General features: G+C 49.9%; 6 protein-coding genes across 7 annotated transcripts; 3 read left to right on the top strand and 3 right to left on the bottom strand.

Moving 5' to 3' along the window:
* Window positions 1–214: 214 nt before the first annotated feature.
* Window positions 215–2,790, bottom strand: CNBI3020 (hypothetical protein; the record flags this gene model as incomplete). Its single annotated transcript, XM_768270.1, has 6 exons — window positions 215–241; window positions 295–466; window positions 508–1,029; window positions 1,071–2,323; window positions 2,380–2,634; window positions 2,695–2,790. The coding sequence occupies 6 exons, from the start codon at window positions 2,788–2,790 to the stop codon at window positions 215–217; spliced, it is 2,325 nt and encodes a 774-aa protein (XP_773363.1).
* Window positions 2,791–3,328: 538 nt separating this feature from the next.
* On the bottom strand, window positions 3,329–4,774 carry CNBI3010 (hypothetical protein; the record flags this gene model as incomplete). Its single annotated transcript, XM_768269.1, has 5 exons — window positions 3,329–3,860; window positions 3,910–4,097; window positions 4,146–4,585; window positions 4,638–4,702; window positions 4,761–4,774. The coding sequence occupies 5 exons, from the start codon at window positions 4,772–4,774 to the stop codon at window positions 3,329–3,331; spliced, it is 1,239 nt and encodes a 412-aa protein (XP_773362.1).
* Window positions 4,775–6,212: 1,438 nt separating this feature from the next.
* On the bottom strand, window positions 6,213–8,711 carry CNBI3000 (hypothetical protein; the record flags this gene model as incomplete). The annotated part of the gene is made up of 4 exons (XM_768268.1): window positions 6,213–7,699; window positions 7,757–7,970; window positions 8,043–8,453; window positions 8,508–8,711. 4 exons carry the CDS (start codon window positions 8,709–8,711, stop codon window positions 6,213–6,215), a joined length of 2,316 nt encoding a protein of 771 aa, XP_773361.1.
* A 284-nt stretch (window positions 8,712–8,995) lies between these two features.
* On the top strand, window positions 8,996–10,758 carry CNBI2990 (hypothetical protein; the record flags this gene model as incomplete). The annotated part of the gene is made up of 10 exons (XM_768267.1): window positions 8,996–9,080; window positions 9,197–9,240; window positions 9,315–9,390; window positions 9,449–9,577; window positions 9,707–9,792; window positions 9,850–10,004; window positions 10,064–10,343; window positions 10,402–10,512; window positions 10,565–10,655; window positions 10,706–10,758. The coding sequence occupies 10 exons, from the start codon at window positions 8,996–8,998 to the stop codon at window positions 10,756–10,758; spliced, it is 1,110 nt and encodes a 369-aa protein (XP_773360.1).
* A 272-nt stretch (window positions 10,759–11,030) lies between these two features.
* On the top strand, window positions 11,031–12,231 carry CNBI2980 (hypothetical protein; the record flags this gene model as incomplete). Its single annotated transcript, XM_768266.1, has 3 exons — window positions 11,031–11,414; window positions 11,585–12,044; window positions 12,101–12,231. 3 exons carry the CDS (start codon window positions 11,031–11,033, stop codon window positions 12,229–12,231), a joined length of 975 nt encoding a protein of 324 aa, XP_773359.1.
* A 1,910-nt stretch (window positions 12,232–14,141) lies between these two features.
* CNBI2970 (hypothetical protein) lies at window positions 14,142–17,543 on the top strand (the record flags this gene model as incomplete). 2 transcript variants are annotated; one of them, XM_768264.1, is made up of 10 exons in its annotated part: window positions 14,142–14,320; window positions 14,498–14,639; window positions 14,698–14,719; window positions 14,780–14,821; window positions 14,884–14,969; window positions 15,019–15,172; window positions 15,218–16,092; window positions 16,145–16,215; window positions 16,271–16,366; window positions 16,415–17,543. In XM_768264.1, the coding sequence occupies 10 exons, from the start codon at window positions 14,142–14,144 to the stop codon at window positions 17,541–17,543; spliced, it is 2,796 nt and encodes a 931-aa protein (XP_773357.1). The 2 variants fall into 2 exon arrangements, with proteins under 2 accessions (XP_773357.1, XP_773358.1); XM_768265.1 differs by having other exon boundaries at window positions 14,698–14,821.
* Window positions 17,544–17,737: the final 194 nt, after the last annotated feature.

Genomic DNA, 17,737 nt, shown 5'->3' with positions numbered 1-17,737 from the left:
AACGAATGTCGATTTTATTGCCAATGTGAAGGTTTTCAAACGGACTAAGAAATGAAGGCAGGCTGCAATACATGCGTATCCTGACTAAAAGAAATTCTGTCCCTGATAGCGGGTTGATGACAACTGACTCTCTGTGGGCGGGTAAAGTCCGAAAAGATCAGTTTCGTTACCTGGCGGAACAATCATTTGCCCAGGGGCTATCTCTGCTTCACCGCTATCGGTTGATTCCGGCATGTAGTTGCTACATAAGACGGATAGATAAGCGAAGATTTCATTCAATCAGAGAGGGCACACTTGCCTGGTCGTAAGAGAATTCTGGATAGACTGGAAAGGGGGATCATTTGATGTCCCCCAAGGTATCCAGGATAAGGCATCCATATCGTTTTGCCAATCTTGCTCGTTAAGAGCTGCGACTGGGAGCGGAATAGACGAGGTAGACGTAGCACCAGATTCGGCGTAACTGTGGCTTGATGAGCGGGATATTGTGCGATCAAATGTCACTCTTACCTGGTAGGATGGGTCGTAGAGTCGGCAATAGCTTCGCCATTTTGCGGCATAGGGGGTGGGTAGGAACTGGTTGCGGTATCACTTCTGTCTGCAGAATGCCCAGCCAGATTGCCGGTCAGCCAAAAGTCCATGGAGCCTCGATGGGCCAACCCATCATCACCCTTTTCATCCTCTGCCCAGAACAGCGTATGGTCGTATCCCAGGTCGTGCCACACTTTTGCACGCAATTTTTCGAGGACAGTCCATACTTGTTTTGCACCCGTTAACGAGGGCAAAGACTGATACGACCCAGGGCTGACTAGCCTGCCAGCAGGTCCCAGTAACGAGAATACTCTATCGATGAGCTGCATGCTGAGCATTTTGTCGGACGAGTGGGGATGTGCTGACAGATCAGAAAGCAAGACAGCGCATGGTTGTAGCGGTTGATATGAGCCTGGATAAAGCCAATGAAATGGCCGGTACGACGGATTGGTAGTCATCTCCAAAAACAGAGCCAAAAAGTATTGAAAGTGTGGTAATGCCCTACAAGATGCTTTAGCGTGTATGGCCATTCTATGACTGACTGGGATGCAAACCTCGATCGAAGATTTGCCCAAATCACCTTGTCTGACATGAAGGGCTGATACAATATACAGTATGCTTTAACCGTCGTGAGATGCAAGAGTGCTTGATTCCATTGTTGAATGGCTTTTGAGGCTGTGGTGGGCGGCGGAGGTCGATGATCAGTAAAGTCGTCCCCCCCGACACGGACCGAGAGCTGATCCAATATTTCCTGTAATGATGCTGAATGGGCATGTAGATTGACGCTCTCTAGACGACGGGACTGACGCCGGCGTAGGTCCTCAATCTGCATCTCCAAGGGGGCGATGTCGGAAAGAGTGATATTCGGTGCTTCTTGCAGTCGCTCTAGAATGGTTCGCAACTGGGTGCTAGCTTCATAGCGTCCAGCCGCAAGCACGTACTTTGGTTCGACCCACAGCTCACGATCAAGCGAGTCGGTGCTTTTGATCTTACCAATAAGTTCGTCCTTCATCTCGCTGATTACTTGAGTGGTGCAGCGTGAACTCGACATGATGCCAGGTAGACCCTGAGCTATGCTTGTCATGGTATCGAGATGCATAAGGTGCCACCATACACGGCGACGCTCTTCAGTCGATATAGGGTCGAGCTCGAATTCGGTGCCATCGCGATGGAAACCCATCGACTGTGCAACCCTTAGAGCCACGGCGACAAATGAGCAAGAGCTAAAGGCGTCCTCTTCGCGGATCAGGGTCGAGTTAGCGAGTATGTAAGCCATCAGAGAGTACACCGAGGGATAGTAGGGGAAACCGATTACTCGAAGGGCTTCTGGCATCAGGCCGCGCAGTTTTTGGCCGACTCGATCGCTCCATGGTTCGTGAATTGTGATGGACCCAGCAGATAAAACACTGATTAAAAGAGGGAGAAAGCTAGGATTCCTGTGGAGGATACTCAACGAAATGTTTTGAGCAGGACGTGTTAAACGCCAAGACCAAAACTCGTCATAGGCGGATTCGAACGATGGAATGTGCATTAGAGGGATGAGAGGATGAATGCAGTCCATAAACGCTCGAAAGAGGCGGTCGCAGACGAGTTTCGGGGGAAGGGGTTGAAGTAATTTTGCTAGACGAACGGGACCCCAGCTGATGCGATCCGGCGAGGTTCCAGTGGACGGGTTCGGCACACTTGTCGCCGCCCCGGGACTGCTCGAAAAAGCTGGGGGAGTAACCAGGTCGTCTGGGCCGCCGGTCCTCGGGAAAAGCGGGAGGTTGCGCAGAATCCGGTCAAGCTCGAGGCCCTGGCAGCCAGTTGTCAACTCTGGACAAACGATGGGTCATGTAAGTGGCTGCTCACTTCGGCATCCACACATGCCCAGAAGGTACTTTCCGTATACCGTGATCTGCCCCCACTATTAAGCACCAGATACCCGGGTTTGAGCTTTCCTGTCTCGAGTGGCGATGGGCTGCGTTCCGAACCCGACGACTTGTTCCTTCGAGGCATCTTGTTTGCCGAGTCGTCCGTAATCGGGTCTTTGCGTTTTTGCGACAGGTTAGACTGGTATACACATTGGGCTTGGTTGCGGACACAGTTTCCGCACTTTGGGCGCGCCTGGAGATAAGATTAGCAGGGCTCGAGGCGGCTCGGCTATAGCTTCAGGAGTGTTCTGACCTGATCGCACCGTACCCTCCGGTCGCGGCAGACTTGACAAGAGTAAGACGGACGGGACCGCCGGATGTCCGAGAAGCGTTGAGTGGGAACTGACATGCTGCGGAAAACTTATTGCTGAGCTTGGCAGTCGAAAATGCGGACGTTGTACGGTTCCGTTGTGAGAATGACGAAAACACACAAAATGGTAGATTTACAACGAAGGACGACTGTGCCACGCGACCACGTGAGTTCCAGGTGACAACGCGCCTCAGGCTTCTGTATGCCATCCATAATCTTGATCTACGTATGTTCTTCTTTGACCACTATACTTATTTTCTCCACACACAGGCGCCTACTACTTTGAACTCCTATCTCTAGATCTAAGGCAACTTAGCAGTGGAAGAAAACACCGGCGGATAAATGTGGAAGGGTTTATTCACGACGTACGAGTTAACATCGAAGTAATGTTCACCGACCACTAACACGATTTGCCTTCTGGGTATTCGTAGATAACTTCTTCTTCTAATGTAACAGTCTCCAAAACAACTAGTACTGATTCTTCGAACAACCCTTCTCACTCAGGCCGAAAGGAATAGATAACCTTTGTTCCTTACAATGCGATGCATATGCCATGATGTAACACTCTAGAATATGGTCAGTCTTTCTTCGCTTTCTTCATTACATCCTTCCTTTTCATCCCAGCCTCGACACCGATACCAGCGAACACAACGCCCACACCCAACCATTGACCTTTTGTGAGCCTGTGCTCAAAGACGACGACACTAAGGAGCATGGTAAAAAGCTTCCTTGTGACGGTGACCATGACGAGGGTAAGGGAGCCAAAGTGCTGGATAGTTTCAAAGATGAAGAGCTGACCCAAGCCACCAAGAAGGGCGTATGCAAAGAGAGGCGCAAGAGCGGAAGGATGGGAAAGAAGGAAAGAGATAGATTCCAATGCCGCAGGAGGGGAGAAGCTGAGAGTAGAGGTTGGCACAGAAGAGCCAAAAGGCGGAGGTAAATGGGCGAGAAGAGATATTGGGTTGGTGGGGAGCGGAAGGACAAGGAGAGGTAATAGGATAATTTGAGTAGTGAGCGCCATTGTGAACATCATCTGCTGGCCGGTGTATGAAGGATATGATGAGAAGATTTGGTCTTGGGTCGAGTTTGTCAGGCCATCGATAAGAAGGCTATTCCGGTATGAGCTTGATGCGGCGACTCCACGTAATGATAACTCACTTGACAAGTAACAAAACGAGTCCCCACATACTATCACTTCCACCCTTCTTCTTTTTTGATGTTTCAGCGAAAAGCATGAACATACTAATGCCGACGGTAACGAGTGCTACGACGATATACTTATGAGGTGAGAACTTTCGTCGATAGAGAAGGACGTTGAGCAACAAGACTGGGATGAGCTTGCAGGACTAAAGATGGAATTAGACACTACATTCAAAAGAGTAAGGAGTAATCACCTTGCCTAAAACCATTGTAGGATATGAGATATGCCTCAAGGCAAGGAATCCAATGGGACTGGCTATCGTCTGGAAGACCGAAACCTGCACGAGGAGTGCGAGGAGACTCTTCTTCGGCGGCTTCGGTGCCTTCTCGACAACCTCCTTCGTCTTTTCGTTCAACTCGGACTCTTTCTTGTTGGCTTTGGCATCACCATTCAATGCGGTTTGGCTTTTACCGAACACTTCTTTCAATCCTAACAGCTGGCCCAGACCTCGCCCTTTCCATCCGTCTCTCCAAGCTTTGAACGACAAGTAACAAAGCGCACTCAAGCTGGAAGCCAGAGCTTGAGCAAAGTTGAGGAATAATGGCGAAGGGAACTTATCGCCGGGTGGAGGGTCTGAAGGTGAATGGGGCTGTTGGTGAGGATGAGGGTGCACAGAGGGAAAAGGTTTTGATACTTTGCATCTGTATCAGCGTGAAGACAAAGGAATCCAGAAGGAAGGACTGACACCGTTCTTGAGCGATGGCCCACAGTAAAAAGGCAGCGTATACACCCGAGATACACACAGCTAACCTTGAAGACATAATCAGTTTTTAACGCAGCATTTCTGCTTGCGTCAGATGGAACTTACCTGAGGACTCCCATTTCAACAGAAGTTACCTTGGTCTAGCTCTTCAGAAGCTAAGCCAACGTAGCCTTGTAAAGCTCAAATGCGATTGAGTATCAAATGAAAGCTTTGCCAAATTTCCTCTTAATCAATAGAGGGGGGTATCAATGCGTTTCAGATCTTTTGAGATCCCGTTTTATAGTCGATTGCCAACGAAAAAGATGGAAGAACAGATTTCGAGAAGCGGTCAATCGAACGCGTCCGAGCATCCACATCTTCCACGTCGCAAGGTAAACAACGGACATCGCCCAGCTCCCCGCTTCTCGGTGTCCCGATCTCCTCTTAGGAAAGAAAGAGACCACCATCATCTCTTCTGCATAGATGATGTACAGACAAATACGACGTATTCTAGCAATAATCCCTGTCATCAGATAATTGAAATAATGGCTAACCGAATTGATCACCAAAGTTTGGTCTTCATTATGAACACCACATCGTCACAATCAGCTACTACATACTACCGATACAAATAACAACAAGTACGCCTCTCAAGGCTGCGTTCCTGCGTCGATCGACCTGACACCACGAGGCTGCTCAGCACACATCACCCACACATGGCCCTATCGAAGCATTTTTACTCACAATACCTGACTGCAGCATCACAGATAATGTCGAGTGTAAATCTGGCGGGTCGACCTCTCCAGGTGCGATACCAACCCCCGCACGCTCTGTCATACAAAACCTCCTGCACGACCGATATTAGCTCTTCTCTCCCGAAGCAGATTATTTGCTACCTACCCCACGCTTATCACACTTTCTCCCTCTTGTGGGTGCACGAGACTCTTGCGATAGAGGCGGAAACATTTCGAGCAGAAGTAATCTCTCTATTGGAGGAGATCATTTGCGGAGCGTATTCACATATCTCTCATCGGGTCGCTCATGATTATAATTGAAAGGCTGTAAAAAACGCGAAGGGAATGATGAATGTGGATGTGGTTGGAACTGGAGCCCGTTTGGGGAGGACCGTATATTACTATGGCGACTAAGACTCCAGCGAACCTCTGGCATTCTATCACCACATCTGAAGCCGCCGCAATTAATTCTCTTAAAGCTTCTTATGGCTTCTTAGAAAGGTATTGTGAAATAATAGGCAGGACCAATCTTCCCCTCTTTTGATTACGGTGAAGTTATTGTTGGTCTCGTTCGGTCCGAGCCTTCCAAACTTGGGTGATTGATGGAAGCATCCTCGCTAACTCGTCATGATCTTACGCGCGTAAATCGGTCGACACTCGGCAGTGTTTTGCATCAGGAAGCACTGAAAGGCTGATGGATGATGGGGCATGACAACATCACAAATTGCATGACGACAATGAATACAACCTGGCGAGTACATATGAAAGGTCCAACAGCAGTTACCACAACAAAACATCGGAGCTCTCCATCACACCACGCGGCTCTTGTGTCACCGCTCTTGTGTCATACTGCTCCCCATATAGCCTTCCATTCAGACAACCCCAGTCCCAATGCCTCCAACGGTGCCAGCACAATTCTTCCCCACGTTCCTCTCAACAACAGCATCCCAATAATCATCCACCACCAATCTTTATCCCATCTTCTATATTTCGCGACTTGCTTCGAGTACGTGCCGGGCGTTGCCGCAGAGCGAACAAGACCCTCGGCGGGGTTTCTCCTGTTAGGCCCAGGAGTATAAAGTGAGGACGAGCAGTAAGGTTGGGAAAGGGACGGGATACGTAGACGGTTCAAGCCTAGAGCTCTTTCAACAGAATCCCTCCAGCTCTGTAACTTTAGCATGAAAAGGAACAAGAGCGTCTTGACAAGATCACGTTTCCTGTTACGAGGATATCTTGGCCTGATAGAGCTGCCAAATTGCACTACTGGATAACCGAAGAAAGGATTTGAGGTGGAGTAAGGCTGGATGTCATGAGGTTGTGGTGTCATTGCGGGAGAATGGATGGGAGACGGTGACGGAGATGGCTCAAGAGTGCCGGAAGGTGAAGGAGGACGATCAATAGGTGGTGAAACGGATATTGTTCTCGGTATCGGGGCGTTTTCCTCTTCCTCATGTTTTACGCCGCCAAGCTTATGATTATCTTCCAGTCCAAGCTCTTCCGGAGTTCCCTTCCATCCCTCCAGCCACTTTGCATGATGCATCTGCAATCTTCCCGAATAGCTTCGCACAGGATCATCATCCGCCAAATGACCTGGAAGGCCCATCAACCGCAAAGCGGGTCTATTAGTTCTTTTCTCGCGCTCGTCAGGCGTTCCTGCTAGGCTCTTTTCCAGCAGCGCCGGGCGAAGCACTTTGCGACGAGGAAGCGAAGGGATAGAAGGTGGAGGGGGAGGCTCATCTTCCGAATCAGAAGAGTCAGAGAGAAGATCGATACGCGCTAATCGAGAAGGTGAGAGATAGAGATGAAAGTCGGAGAGGGATTTGATGCGTGAGACCGCTGCGGACGAGGGAGCTCGAGTAGGTGGTTTACTTCTTGACGTGAGGGTACTACTTGCCCTGGATAAAATCGGTTGTGGATCTTCCGGTTCGGTCAAGGACTGTGTTATAAGACCCGTCATCGGGCCTACGGCGGCAACATCAGATGCAGATATGACTCTGGTCATCTCATCCTCTTCATCGCCATCATCATCTCCCTCCACCTTTCGGGATCTCTCATCACGACTCTTGGTCATTCTCAAATCATTTCCATACCCCGCTCGAAACATGGCTTTCATCATACCACTTGAAGCGCTATTCTGCCTACTAATCAATGGAGACGTTCGGCGGCTCGGAAAAGGCGTGTTGCGCGCTGTGTAGTATACGTCTGCTATAGAGGTGCATGATGTGCTTCTGGAAATGGAGGCAATAAACGAATGACTCGAGTGGCGGGAATAGTATGCGTAAATGGGATTATTAGAGGGCGAGAATGTATAAGGGCTGTCGCCACCGTATGCTGTGTACAGCGTTATTGAAGATCACACAATTACAAGGGACACTGCTATGCACATACCTTGTGGGATCTTGTCCAGTTCGAAGACTTCGGCTAGTGATTCTTTCGTGTCCAGGAATGCAACCCTTTCTAAAGCAGATTTGGGGAGCAAATGCTTGACAACGGCCCACATGCTTCGCCCTGTCCATCCAACGTTGATAACGTATACCGCCTCGAGGAGGCCCGGAAAGCTGTTATGTCCTACGGAAAGTAGTGTAGGCAGTAGATCAACCTCCTAGAAACAGGCAATTGCTTCAATTTATAATGCCCCTGGCATGAATGGATACGTGACTTTTATTGCACTTACAAGGTTTCGATATCCCGCACCGGCTGCATCAACCAACAAGACAATCCCTTCCCCTCCTTCGCCCCTCGCCTTCCCTTTTCCCCTCCCATACCCATCCACCCCACTTCCGTCCCACATCCCTTTACTCCACCAGTCCTTAGATGTCCTCCTACACATTTCTAAAGCCCACCATATCCATTCTTTGACATCATCTAGCATTCCTTGTTCGTCCCTAACAATTTCGCGCGCGGTGAGAACGACAATTGGTCTGTTGAGTTTATCGGTGTGTGAAGGGAGGGGGAGGATGTGGAAGAGAGGGGAATCCGAGTATGGTAGGATAGAAGGGATAGGGCCGTGTAAAGAGAGAGAAAGACGAGTCGACAGGACTGAGAGGAGGAATGAGTGTGTCTTGTTTTGGTCATAGCGGTTTCTCTGCAATGTCGCATTAGTCAAGCTTAGATGATACGAAATCAAACTAAGACTTACTCTTAAAGCTCTCCATATACTTCCCACATCATCAACCCACTCTTCAACACCATTCCACGTATCTTCATCCCAGCCTTCCTGTACCCGAAGTTGTTCGGCGTCGTCTCGGAGATCTCCTTGGAGTTGCTGTGCAAGCGGTAGATATTCTCTATACTCTTGTCTAGCCACTTTAGTTCGTTCTTGTAGTTCTTCTTTGTCTGCCATACTTGTTCTTTACCGTCTCATGTTCAAATTTAGTATCTTATAGAAGCACTCCAACAAAGAAAAGTAAAAAGACATGACGACCAGGTGGGCCAACGGGCATCTGCCGAATTGACCATGGCGGCAAAAGTGATACGGCCATAACCGGTGTTAGCCACGTGTATTTGATTCCGTTCAATTAAGGAAGAGGAAGACGCGCCTTCGATGATGCGCGAACCGCCCACCGTTCGTTTTTTTAGCAAAGCCCACATTTCGTCCTGACCTCATTTCTAAACTGCAGACAAATAATGCTCCCCACAACCCTCTTCTTCTTACTGACGCTAGCCTTACTAGGCGGATGCTTGGCGGAATCGCTTTATAACGTTTTAGGAGGTCAGTTTTCTTTTTCTTTAAGCGGAGAAATGGAGGAGTAAAAAGTGGAGGTTTCCACGTCGACGTTTACGCGTTTTTTTGCAGAGAGGTGACATACTAATGGAGATGTGTTGTAGTGAGAAAGGACGCTTCAGACGCTGATATCAAGAAGGCGTACCGGGTGAGTATACATCTAGAGGCCGTATCTCAGCTGTGAATGATAGGTGAGAGCATGAGAGCTGAATTTCATTGCAGAAATTGTCAAAAAAATATCATCCCGATATCAATCCTGACGAGGCGGCCCACGAAAAATTTATCCAAGTTTCTAAAGGTCAGACGATATGATTAATGTATACGCACGTTCTGGGGCTTACGGTGACTGTGTATAGCTTATGAGGTCCTGTCAAACTCTGAGACAAGGACGATTTACGACAGACATGGCGAGCAGGGTTTGAAGCAACATGAAGCTCAAAAATCTGGCGGAAGCCAAGATCCGTTTGCCAGATTCTTTGGAGGAGGTTAGTCTTCATTCGCTTTGCTATGGGAAGAGGATTAGTAAGGAGCGGCGTGAACGAGGTGATGGGGTGAGGGGGGGCGATTGATGCCCTTTACTGTGGGGGACGATTTACTGACCTTGGGATTCGTAGGTGCTGCACAAGAGCAGAAAGGTCCTGGATTGATCACGAATGTTGAGGTTTCCTTGGCGGACCTGTACACAGGCAGAACGTTGGAGGTACGTTCTCCTTGAAGGAAGCTTTTTGAAATAATTGCTAATGCTTGTTGATTGCAGTTCCAAATACCTCGACGAGTCATTTGCCCTCATTGTCACGGATCAGGAGCGGAGTCTGAGAAGGATATTCATTCATGTAACAAGTGTGGAGGACAAGGAGTGGTCGTCCAGCGACATCAGGTCTTCCCCGGAATGTTCACCAATGTCCAAATGACGTGAGTCATCGCAACCAACCCTCTCAGCAGGCTCATCCACTAATGCTTTTGCTTGAAAGGTGCCCTCATTGTAATGGTAAAGGCAAACAAATCACCCGCTCATGTCATGTCTGCCACTCTGAAAAAACTGTTCAAACCCAGCACACTCTCGCTCTACACATTCCTGCCGGTGCACCCGAAGGATTTGAGGAGGTTTTCCATGGAGAAGCGGATGAACAGATTGATATGGAAGCGGGCGATGTAGTGGTACGGGTGAGGAGTAAGTTGAACGAGGGTGAAGGGGCGTGGAGGAGGAAGGAGAATGGGATTTTGGGAAGGGTAACATTGAGTGTGGCTGAGGTAAATCCCTGTTTGGTGGAAACAGAAAGAACTTGGCTGAAGCGTTATTTTCGGACAGGCATTGCTTGGATTTGAGAGACGCTTGACGCATCTTGATGGTCGTACAATTACATTGTCACGGACAGGAACGACCCAGCCTGGAGAAGTAGAAGTGATCGAAGGAGAGGGTGTAAGAATTCTAGCACCCTAATTGTTTTGCGAATCTGATCTATTGTTATTAGATGCCATCGTACATGGACATTCCGCCGGGGGACATGTTCATTGAATATTCTGTCGTTTTCCCCACAGCAGTATCCTCAGAGACTAGACAGAGTAAGTCAAGCATTTTCCGCATGCATGTCAACCGTATTAATCCTCTGTAGAACTCTCCGATATATTAAAGTATGCGCCACCTGTGCACCACGACGAGCTGTAAGATGAGAGAGGCCATAGAGATAGTAGATACCAAGCGTCTGATCGGATGCATACGTAACTTCTTGTTGGATCCACCTTGGCGGTGCCAATCTGCGGTGATCGAGGTGAAATGCCGAGCGGTGCCTGGTTGATAGCCCTGACCCCGCGGGGAAATGCGAGCCCGGCCGCAACCGTTCTGGTCTTGTGACCCAGCTGCGGCACCCGATCTCTGCTGTTGTGATGTGACGACAGCAGATGACCTATCGCAGCTCGACTCGATAACTTGGCCCTCCCATGTATATATATACGGCCGACACCGGTCTGCGATCCTTCCTGTCTGCACCTCTTATTGCTTTCTCACAACATCACTCCAACCAGCCAATAAACACAACAACTACTCTGACGCCTGCCATCATGACTAGGACTGAGGTGAGTTTTGGCCGCTCCACCGCCCGAGCTGGTGACGTCTCCATCTCAATACCGCAGTGGAGCTGCATGCCAAGTTTGGACCAGGCTAACAACTGTCCTTCCGCTTCGTCTCCAATCCTACCAATCACTGTTTGTCTGCCTGTCCTCTATGCGCTGTGGACCGCTGCCCTCCTACGGCCTCACGTAAATGTGCCTTCACCATGGTATCTTCATCTGGAATGTCTTTTACCACCGTGCTGCGCCCTTATTGTATGTCCCCGTGACCGTCTCCTGTCTAACCGGACTACTCCACTCCGCGCCTATCTTTTCTTCCCATCTTGCTTTTACCCTTGTTTCGTCTACGATCTATTCCCCACCATTCCTTCTCGCTCCACCTATCCCATCTTTCCATGTCACCCCACTACGCACTGACCCAACAGCGCAACCAATACCCCGCTGCCGTCCTCAAGGACCGTCATTCCCGCACTGGTCTCGACAAGACCCAGTGGAACCACAAGAACGGCGATGGCGCCCATAACTGGGGATCTACCGCCCGTAAAGGCGATGACGAAGCTTCCGGCCGTCTTGACGGTGAGGCCGAGGCTGAAGCCGCTCTAGACGAACTCCCGTCTTCCGACGTTTTTGACCTCGATGAAGAGATCAATGATCCTGTCGGTGCGATGCCTGTCACCGACTCTGGCAATGACTTTAAGCCGATGGACCTTGGCAAAAGAGGGAGTATCCAGGGCCAGAGTAATATTGCTACCAGCCCCACCGATAGTATGAGCAGCCTTGACTCTGGCGACAGGCCTGGGATGGGGAGGAGGATGAGTGCGGTGAGTGATGAAGAGAGAGAGAAGATGAGGCTCTATAGGGAGGGTGTCCTCCACAAGAAGCAGGGTTGGTTTTCATATCCATCTCCGCTTTTACTTATGCTGACTTGTCCTTAATTGCAGGCGTCGACTTGGCCCACATCGCTAGGTCCTCGCACGGTATCGCCATGTCGCCTCCCACCAACAGCTACCTCGGCCCTGTCAGCCCTTCCAACACCAGGTATGGTTTCAATTTTGTAAGTGTTCAACTTTAGCACCTCTTTACTCTTATTAATACAATATAGAACAAGTAAAATGTTGTATCATTATATATGTCGAGCCGGTACTCGACCCCACCAATGTGCATTTAGTCTTTTGATGTTGTGTCCCCGCGCTCAGAAAATGTTGATTAGCCTTTATATCAGAAACCCTCACGTTGTAGGATAGTCAGTCGCAGCAATGCCGGAGCGTTTGTAGTAAATGTGACCAGGAAAGATTTACAGAATTCATACATGACAATAGTCTTGCTTCATTATCAAACTTCGACTAAGATAGCACAACAGCTTACTAGGACGCATTCATCCTTTCCTGGTGCCCCTTCTTTAATCTCTAAAGACAGCATACTCAACCTTCCTCACGACTTTCACTATGCCCAGTGCCATTCCTCGCGACCAATTCACCACTCTTCACAGTCCTGCTCCGTACCGCCGTTCTCGCACCTTGTGCCGCTCATTGTTAATTATTATTTCATTTACTAGCTTACTCAGAGTATCTTCACCCAAGATGTCTGCTGTAGTTCGAGGGAAATCCAGAATAGCATGAAAGGATATCAAAGGCCTTAGAACCTCGTGGTGTATCGTGATTTAGAGCAAATCGAGGATCAACAAAGCGCGAAGAGGGCTTCCTTTGTAAGCTGTAAGATGTAATCGGCCTGAACATATCTCATGAAGGACTACCGCTCACTATCCGACCGACGCGTGCCTACTGATATGCCGACAGATTATGCTGTCTACTTCTGAGAAGAATTATTTCTCCTTTCAGTGAAATCCTAAAGAGGCCCTGGCCTTCTAAAAAAGGCGTGTCGGCAGATTGACCAGTAAGAGAAAGGGGAGGAAGAACGTTGCATTCCAGCTTTCTAGGCTGAGTCGATAAGTTGTCGCAGCGAGGTATGCAGATGGTATTAAATGGAGCCGGTAGAGATCCTGAGCTAGTGTCGCCCACAGGAACAGGAGGACTGGCGGTGACCGTTATTGAAGGAGTAAATCCAAAATCGAGTAGGTGCGAGGGTTGGAGAAGATGAATTAGAGTAGGGAATGAAGTTGTGGATGGGTGGATTGGAATGGTTTTTAGTCGTTTCGGTTGCTGGATATGGCGTTTGGCATTATGGATTGATCGCAGGTAGGAATAAAGGCCTACAATTTGCTTGATAAATGTCTGTTTATAGACCTGACGAATTCATGTGAATTGATAGGTCGACAACGCACTTATTGATATCTGTGAATTGCGGTCGATTGCCGACCTTTATCAATAAATGGTACTCTGGTTGTTCAATAATCTATCGCTGTTAGAAACAATAATTTCCGACTGCCAACAAACGAGCATGTGGTGGGCTCAACGGACATTCGGTGAAAGGCGGAACTGCATTTCTTCACGTCGGCCGCGCTACTGTGCTGAGTCTCGTACAGAGTTTGGTGCAGATTCAGGTGCAGATTCTGAGCAGCGAGCAGAAAGCTAGATGATGTATTGCTGAGCCGTTGTTGGCAGAAAGGCAGATCCAGCTGTAGTAGTAGTGGCGTTTCGACACAGAAGCCTATTGATGTTAGAAGTTGAATCTGAACAGATCTGAGTCAGCGGTCAGCAAGATGTCTGCAGCACGAGATATATATTCTAGCAAGATTGCTTGATGAACTGCACTTATTTCACCACTGCCGGTATTGCCCGGCGTGAAATGTTTTGACAGATAGGAGCGCTACAGCAGCGCCAGGCCCCAGTACCCAGTACATGCCACAACGGCGCCCGGAAGGCAGAGCAGGGATGCACAGTATTTATTGGATACCACATATCGTCGCGAAGCGCTGAAAAGGCTGTACTTGTGGGGATCAACTTGTACTTGCACGCAGTTCAGTGATATAAATGCATGCATACAAGGATGAGAAATGTGAATGCAAGTCGTGGCTGAGTGGGGATGACGTGTCTGCAGTATATGGGGGTGGTTTTTGAGCGGCATTGGCGAGATCCGATAATTAGTGTTACTCAGTCTCACGGCTGCGAGTCCTCCTACCGTCCTACCGTCTCCTATTCCATCCTTCCTTCCAACCGCTGCACCCCCTCGCCACCGCTCTCTACGCCGCAGTCCAGTCAACCGTACGTCCTCCTTTCTCCCTTCCTCACAAACGACACCCAGCGCAGGCGGTGTCGTCATAGGCATCCCGAGTCGAAAACCAACGCGCGCTAGGAAGACACGCTCTACCACAACGCTTCTCCCACACCTCTTATGGTCCAACCGCTCTATCCACAACTGCTGACTGCTTTTCTCCCCAGAAGTCAAAATATCCACTCTGCATCCGCAGCTTCTTCCCACATGTCGTCCTTATTCGAGGCCGCCGCGGCCTTCGAAGAAGCGGCTGCACATGGGGCGAACCCCGTCATACTCGAAAGGTCAGGTAAAGGACACTCCCCTGTGGTAAGTGTTGCAAGCATGTGGTGGAGATATACTTGCTCACCTAGATCCATCAACGCAGGTCACTATGACAGACATGAGCGGTGCGAGTTCCCGTGCTCCGACATCGGCTGAGATTGATGCTGTCATTGCCGCTGCGATAGCCAACGCACCTCCACCACCTCCTTCAGACTTTAACTCTGACAGTGAGTTGCCTTCTTCCTTCAGTAGACGACGGGAGAAACAGCATTAATGGCAGACTCATTAGTAAACCGTTCTGTAACGCCACTCATGACAAATCTTTTGCCCTCGGCAGTTGGTAGTGACGGGCGAGTCAACCTTTTCGTGGGGAACGTAAATCTATTTACTTGCTGCACACCTAAAGTTGCTAACTCTGTGTTAGCTCCCGTATAGAGTTCGATGGCAGGATCTAAAGGATCTTTTCAGAAAAGCGGGAACAGTATTGAGGGCGGACGTCAGTTTGGGACCGGATAATAGGAGTAGAGGATACGGTACCGTCTTAATGGGCAGCAGGGAAGATGCTGCACGAGCAATAGGTACGTTGGCTGATCCTCGTAACGTTCCATACTAATCCAAACCAGATCGCTACAATGGCTACACTTGGCAGACAAGAACCCTTGAAGTCCGACCTGACCGTCTCCCGCCAGAGTATGAGCCCCAGTCCCATCCCATTCACCACAACGCCAACCCTCGCTCCGCCATGTACTCTTTCCATAACTTCCCTGGTCCCTCTCATACACCTTTTTCCATCCCGGGCCACATCACCCCTCAATCCGGCCAAGGCTGGCTCCCTGGACAAATACCGAGTTCAAGGCCGTTCTCGGCGGCCGGTGGCCTGATACCCGGAGGCATGGGTGTCCCATCGAGTTCAAGTGCTGTGGGTCTGACGAGCTCGACGCCGATACCTGGGGCGCAATCGCCCCCTTCTGTCTTCGGAGCTCAGCCTCTTCCACTCAGCGTGCAAAATACGGGTCTGAATGCTTTCCACTCGCTTGGACAGTCACCTCTTGCTGGATCTCTCACATCTGGTACTGGAGCTGCTATGCCTGCAGGTGTTAGCGCAGTTCGCCGCGATTCTCTCACACCCTTTGGAGCGTCCCTCACAACTTTTGATTCTGCAGCGGCCCCTCTCTCGAGTACGTCACCTAATATGGCCGTTTCACGGCCTACATCGAGCAGTGGTAGCGTCAAGCCTCCTTCTCCTGGTGGAAGCCGCGCTCCTCCACCAGGTACGCTTGGCCCCCTTCCTCCTTCCTTGTTTGCCGGTATAAAACCTGCGCCAGCTGTTGATGCGATAGCACCTACGATTGCAGGAGATGTACCAGCACAGAGTCCAAATGGAGGAGCGGGGAGATTGGCGGCGGCGCCGATTCCTCAGTTGGAAGGATTGGCCAACCAGGGAATGGGATTAGGTCCTCCTAGCACGCTGCATGACCGAGTGATTTTTGTCTCAAACGCAAGTCAATCATCTTTGAAATTTTACCGCAGACGCTGACTGAATGTCGCAGTTACCTTTGTCGATGCAATGGCAAGATCTGAAAGACATGCTAAGGCCTGCGGGAACCATTATTCGAGCAGAGTAGGTTTCCATTTTTCATTCGTGAAGAGTACCTAGGTGCTGATTCAAGTAAAAGTGTTGCCACCGATGCCCACGGAAAGCCTAGAGGATTCGGGACTGCATTGTTCGCTACTGAAGCCGATGCCACAAGAGCTGTACTTTTGTTCAACGAGTGAGTGGCCCAAAGCTTCAACGCAGATCATAGCTGACCAGCCGTTAGCCGCGAGATCGGTGGTTTCCGGATTCGTGCTCACTTGGAGAGGGACATCCACCCCGAAGTTTCTCAGCGTAGTGCCAGAAATTCTGTATCTGGAGAGGCTACTTCTCTGGGTATCCAGGACCACCTGACTGGCGTCCCGGAAGGCGTCAAGGATATGCTCCAAAGCAATGGCATTACTCCGATCGACACCTCTGTTCCTTCCACCAAGCCTAGTAGCACTTCCCCCATTGCCAAGCTCCCTTGGAGTCTGAACACTTCTTTACAGACTCACACCGCCCCAGGGCATGGCCAACCCCCTCATGGCGAACCATCACCCACCTCTCACACTCCCGTGTTCCGTCACCCCCACCATCCCGGTCCCATATCCATGCCTCCCTTCCATATGGAACACGGGAATCCCATATCACCACTTCACACTCGCGGTCTCCCTCCTATGACACCTTCCATGCCTGGATTCGTTTTCAATTATCCCGAGACGCCTCCTCTTCACGGGCACGCCTCTCATTTTATGTCTCCTGCCGCTGGACCATTTTCACCAGGCATTCCTGTCACATCGCCCGGTGCATTCCAGTACAACCCTTTCCTCAACCCTGCTCCTGGAGCTCCTGTTAATCGCTTCCCTTCTACTCCTGGTAATCACCCACAAGCCGGTTCAGCTGCACTGGGCACACCTACGACGCAGGCGTTTCCTAATGGGCCGATTGGATATGGGCAGTATGCCGGTCCCCCAGGTGGGGCGTTACAGGGCAAATCTGAGAATTCACCGCAAGCCAGGCAGGGACAGGATTACTTTGCCAACGCGATCCCTCCTCAACATGCTACTTCCACAGCTGGAAATAGGACGTTGGGCGTTGGTGCTTTGGGCGGGAAAGACAAGTTGCGAAGTAGTCCACTGAGCGGGGGGGATGGTCAGAACGATTCGGATGAAGAGACGAGAGCGCCGTCCGCGGTGGGTGATGAGTTGGCGAAGATGGCGGAAGAATTGACAGTTGATGACGAGAACGAGGATGGAGAGCCAGGGAGGCAGAGTTCGAGTGGATTGAGCCTTTCGGGTTTGGGTTCAAGTGCGGCAGTTAGCCCACGTGGTGGAAGGGCTAGTATGGACGATGGAAAGCTGGGTAGGCACTAGTTAACATTTCTCTCTTTTTTTTTCCTTGTTTCCTTTTCGGTGAGGGTTAGTGAAGAAGTTGGCGGCCAGAAGTCAAATGGTCCTGGGTTTGAGTTGGGAAAATTCATTCTTAGTCTTTTTCTTTCGGGCAGGGAGGTCTCTTAAATTCATTCATTTCTTTCAGGTATATATATATATAGTCTCTTAGTTCTGGT

The sequence above is a fragment of the Cryptococcus neoformans genome, chromosome 9 (genome assembly GCF_000149385.1).
Source record: "Cryptococcus neoformans var. neoformans B-3501A chromosome 9, whole genome shotgun sequence".
In the NCBI taxonomy this organism is placed as follows: domain Eukaryota; kingdom Fungi; phylum Basidiomycota; class Tremellomycetes; order Tremellales; family Cryptococcaceae; genus Cryptococcus; species Cryptococcus deneoformans.
Note: the sequence above shows the minus strand (reverse complement) of the source record. Positions and strands in the feature narration are given on the sequence as shown.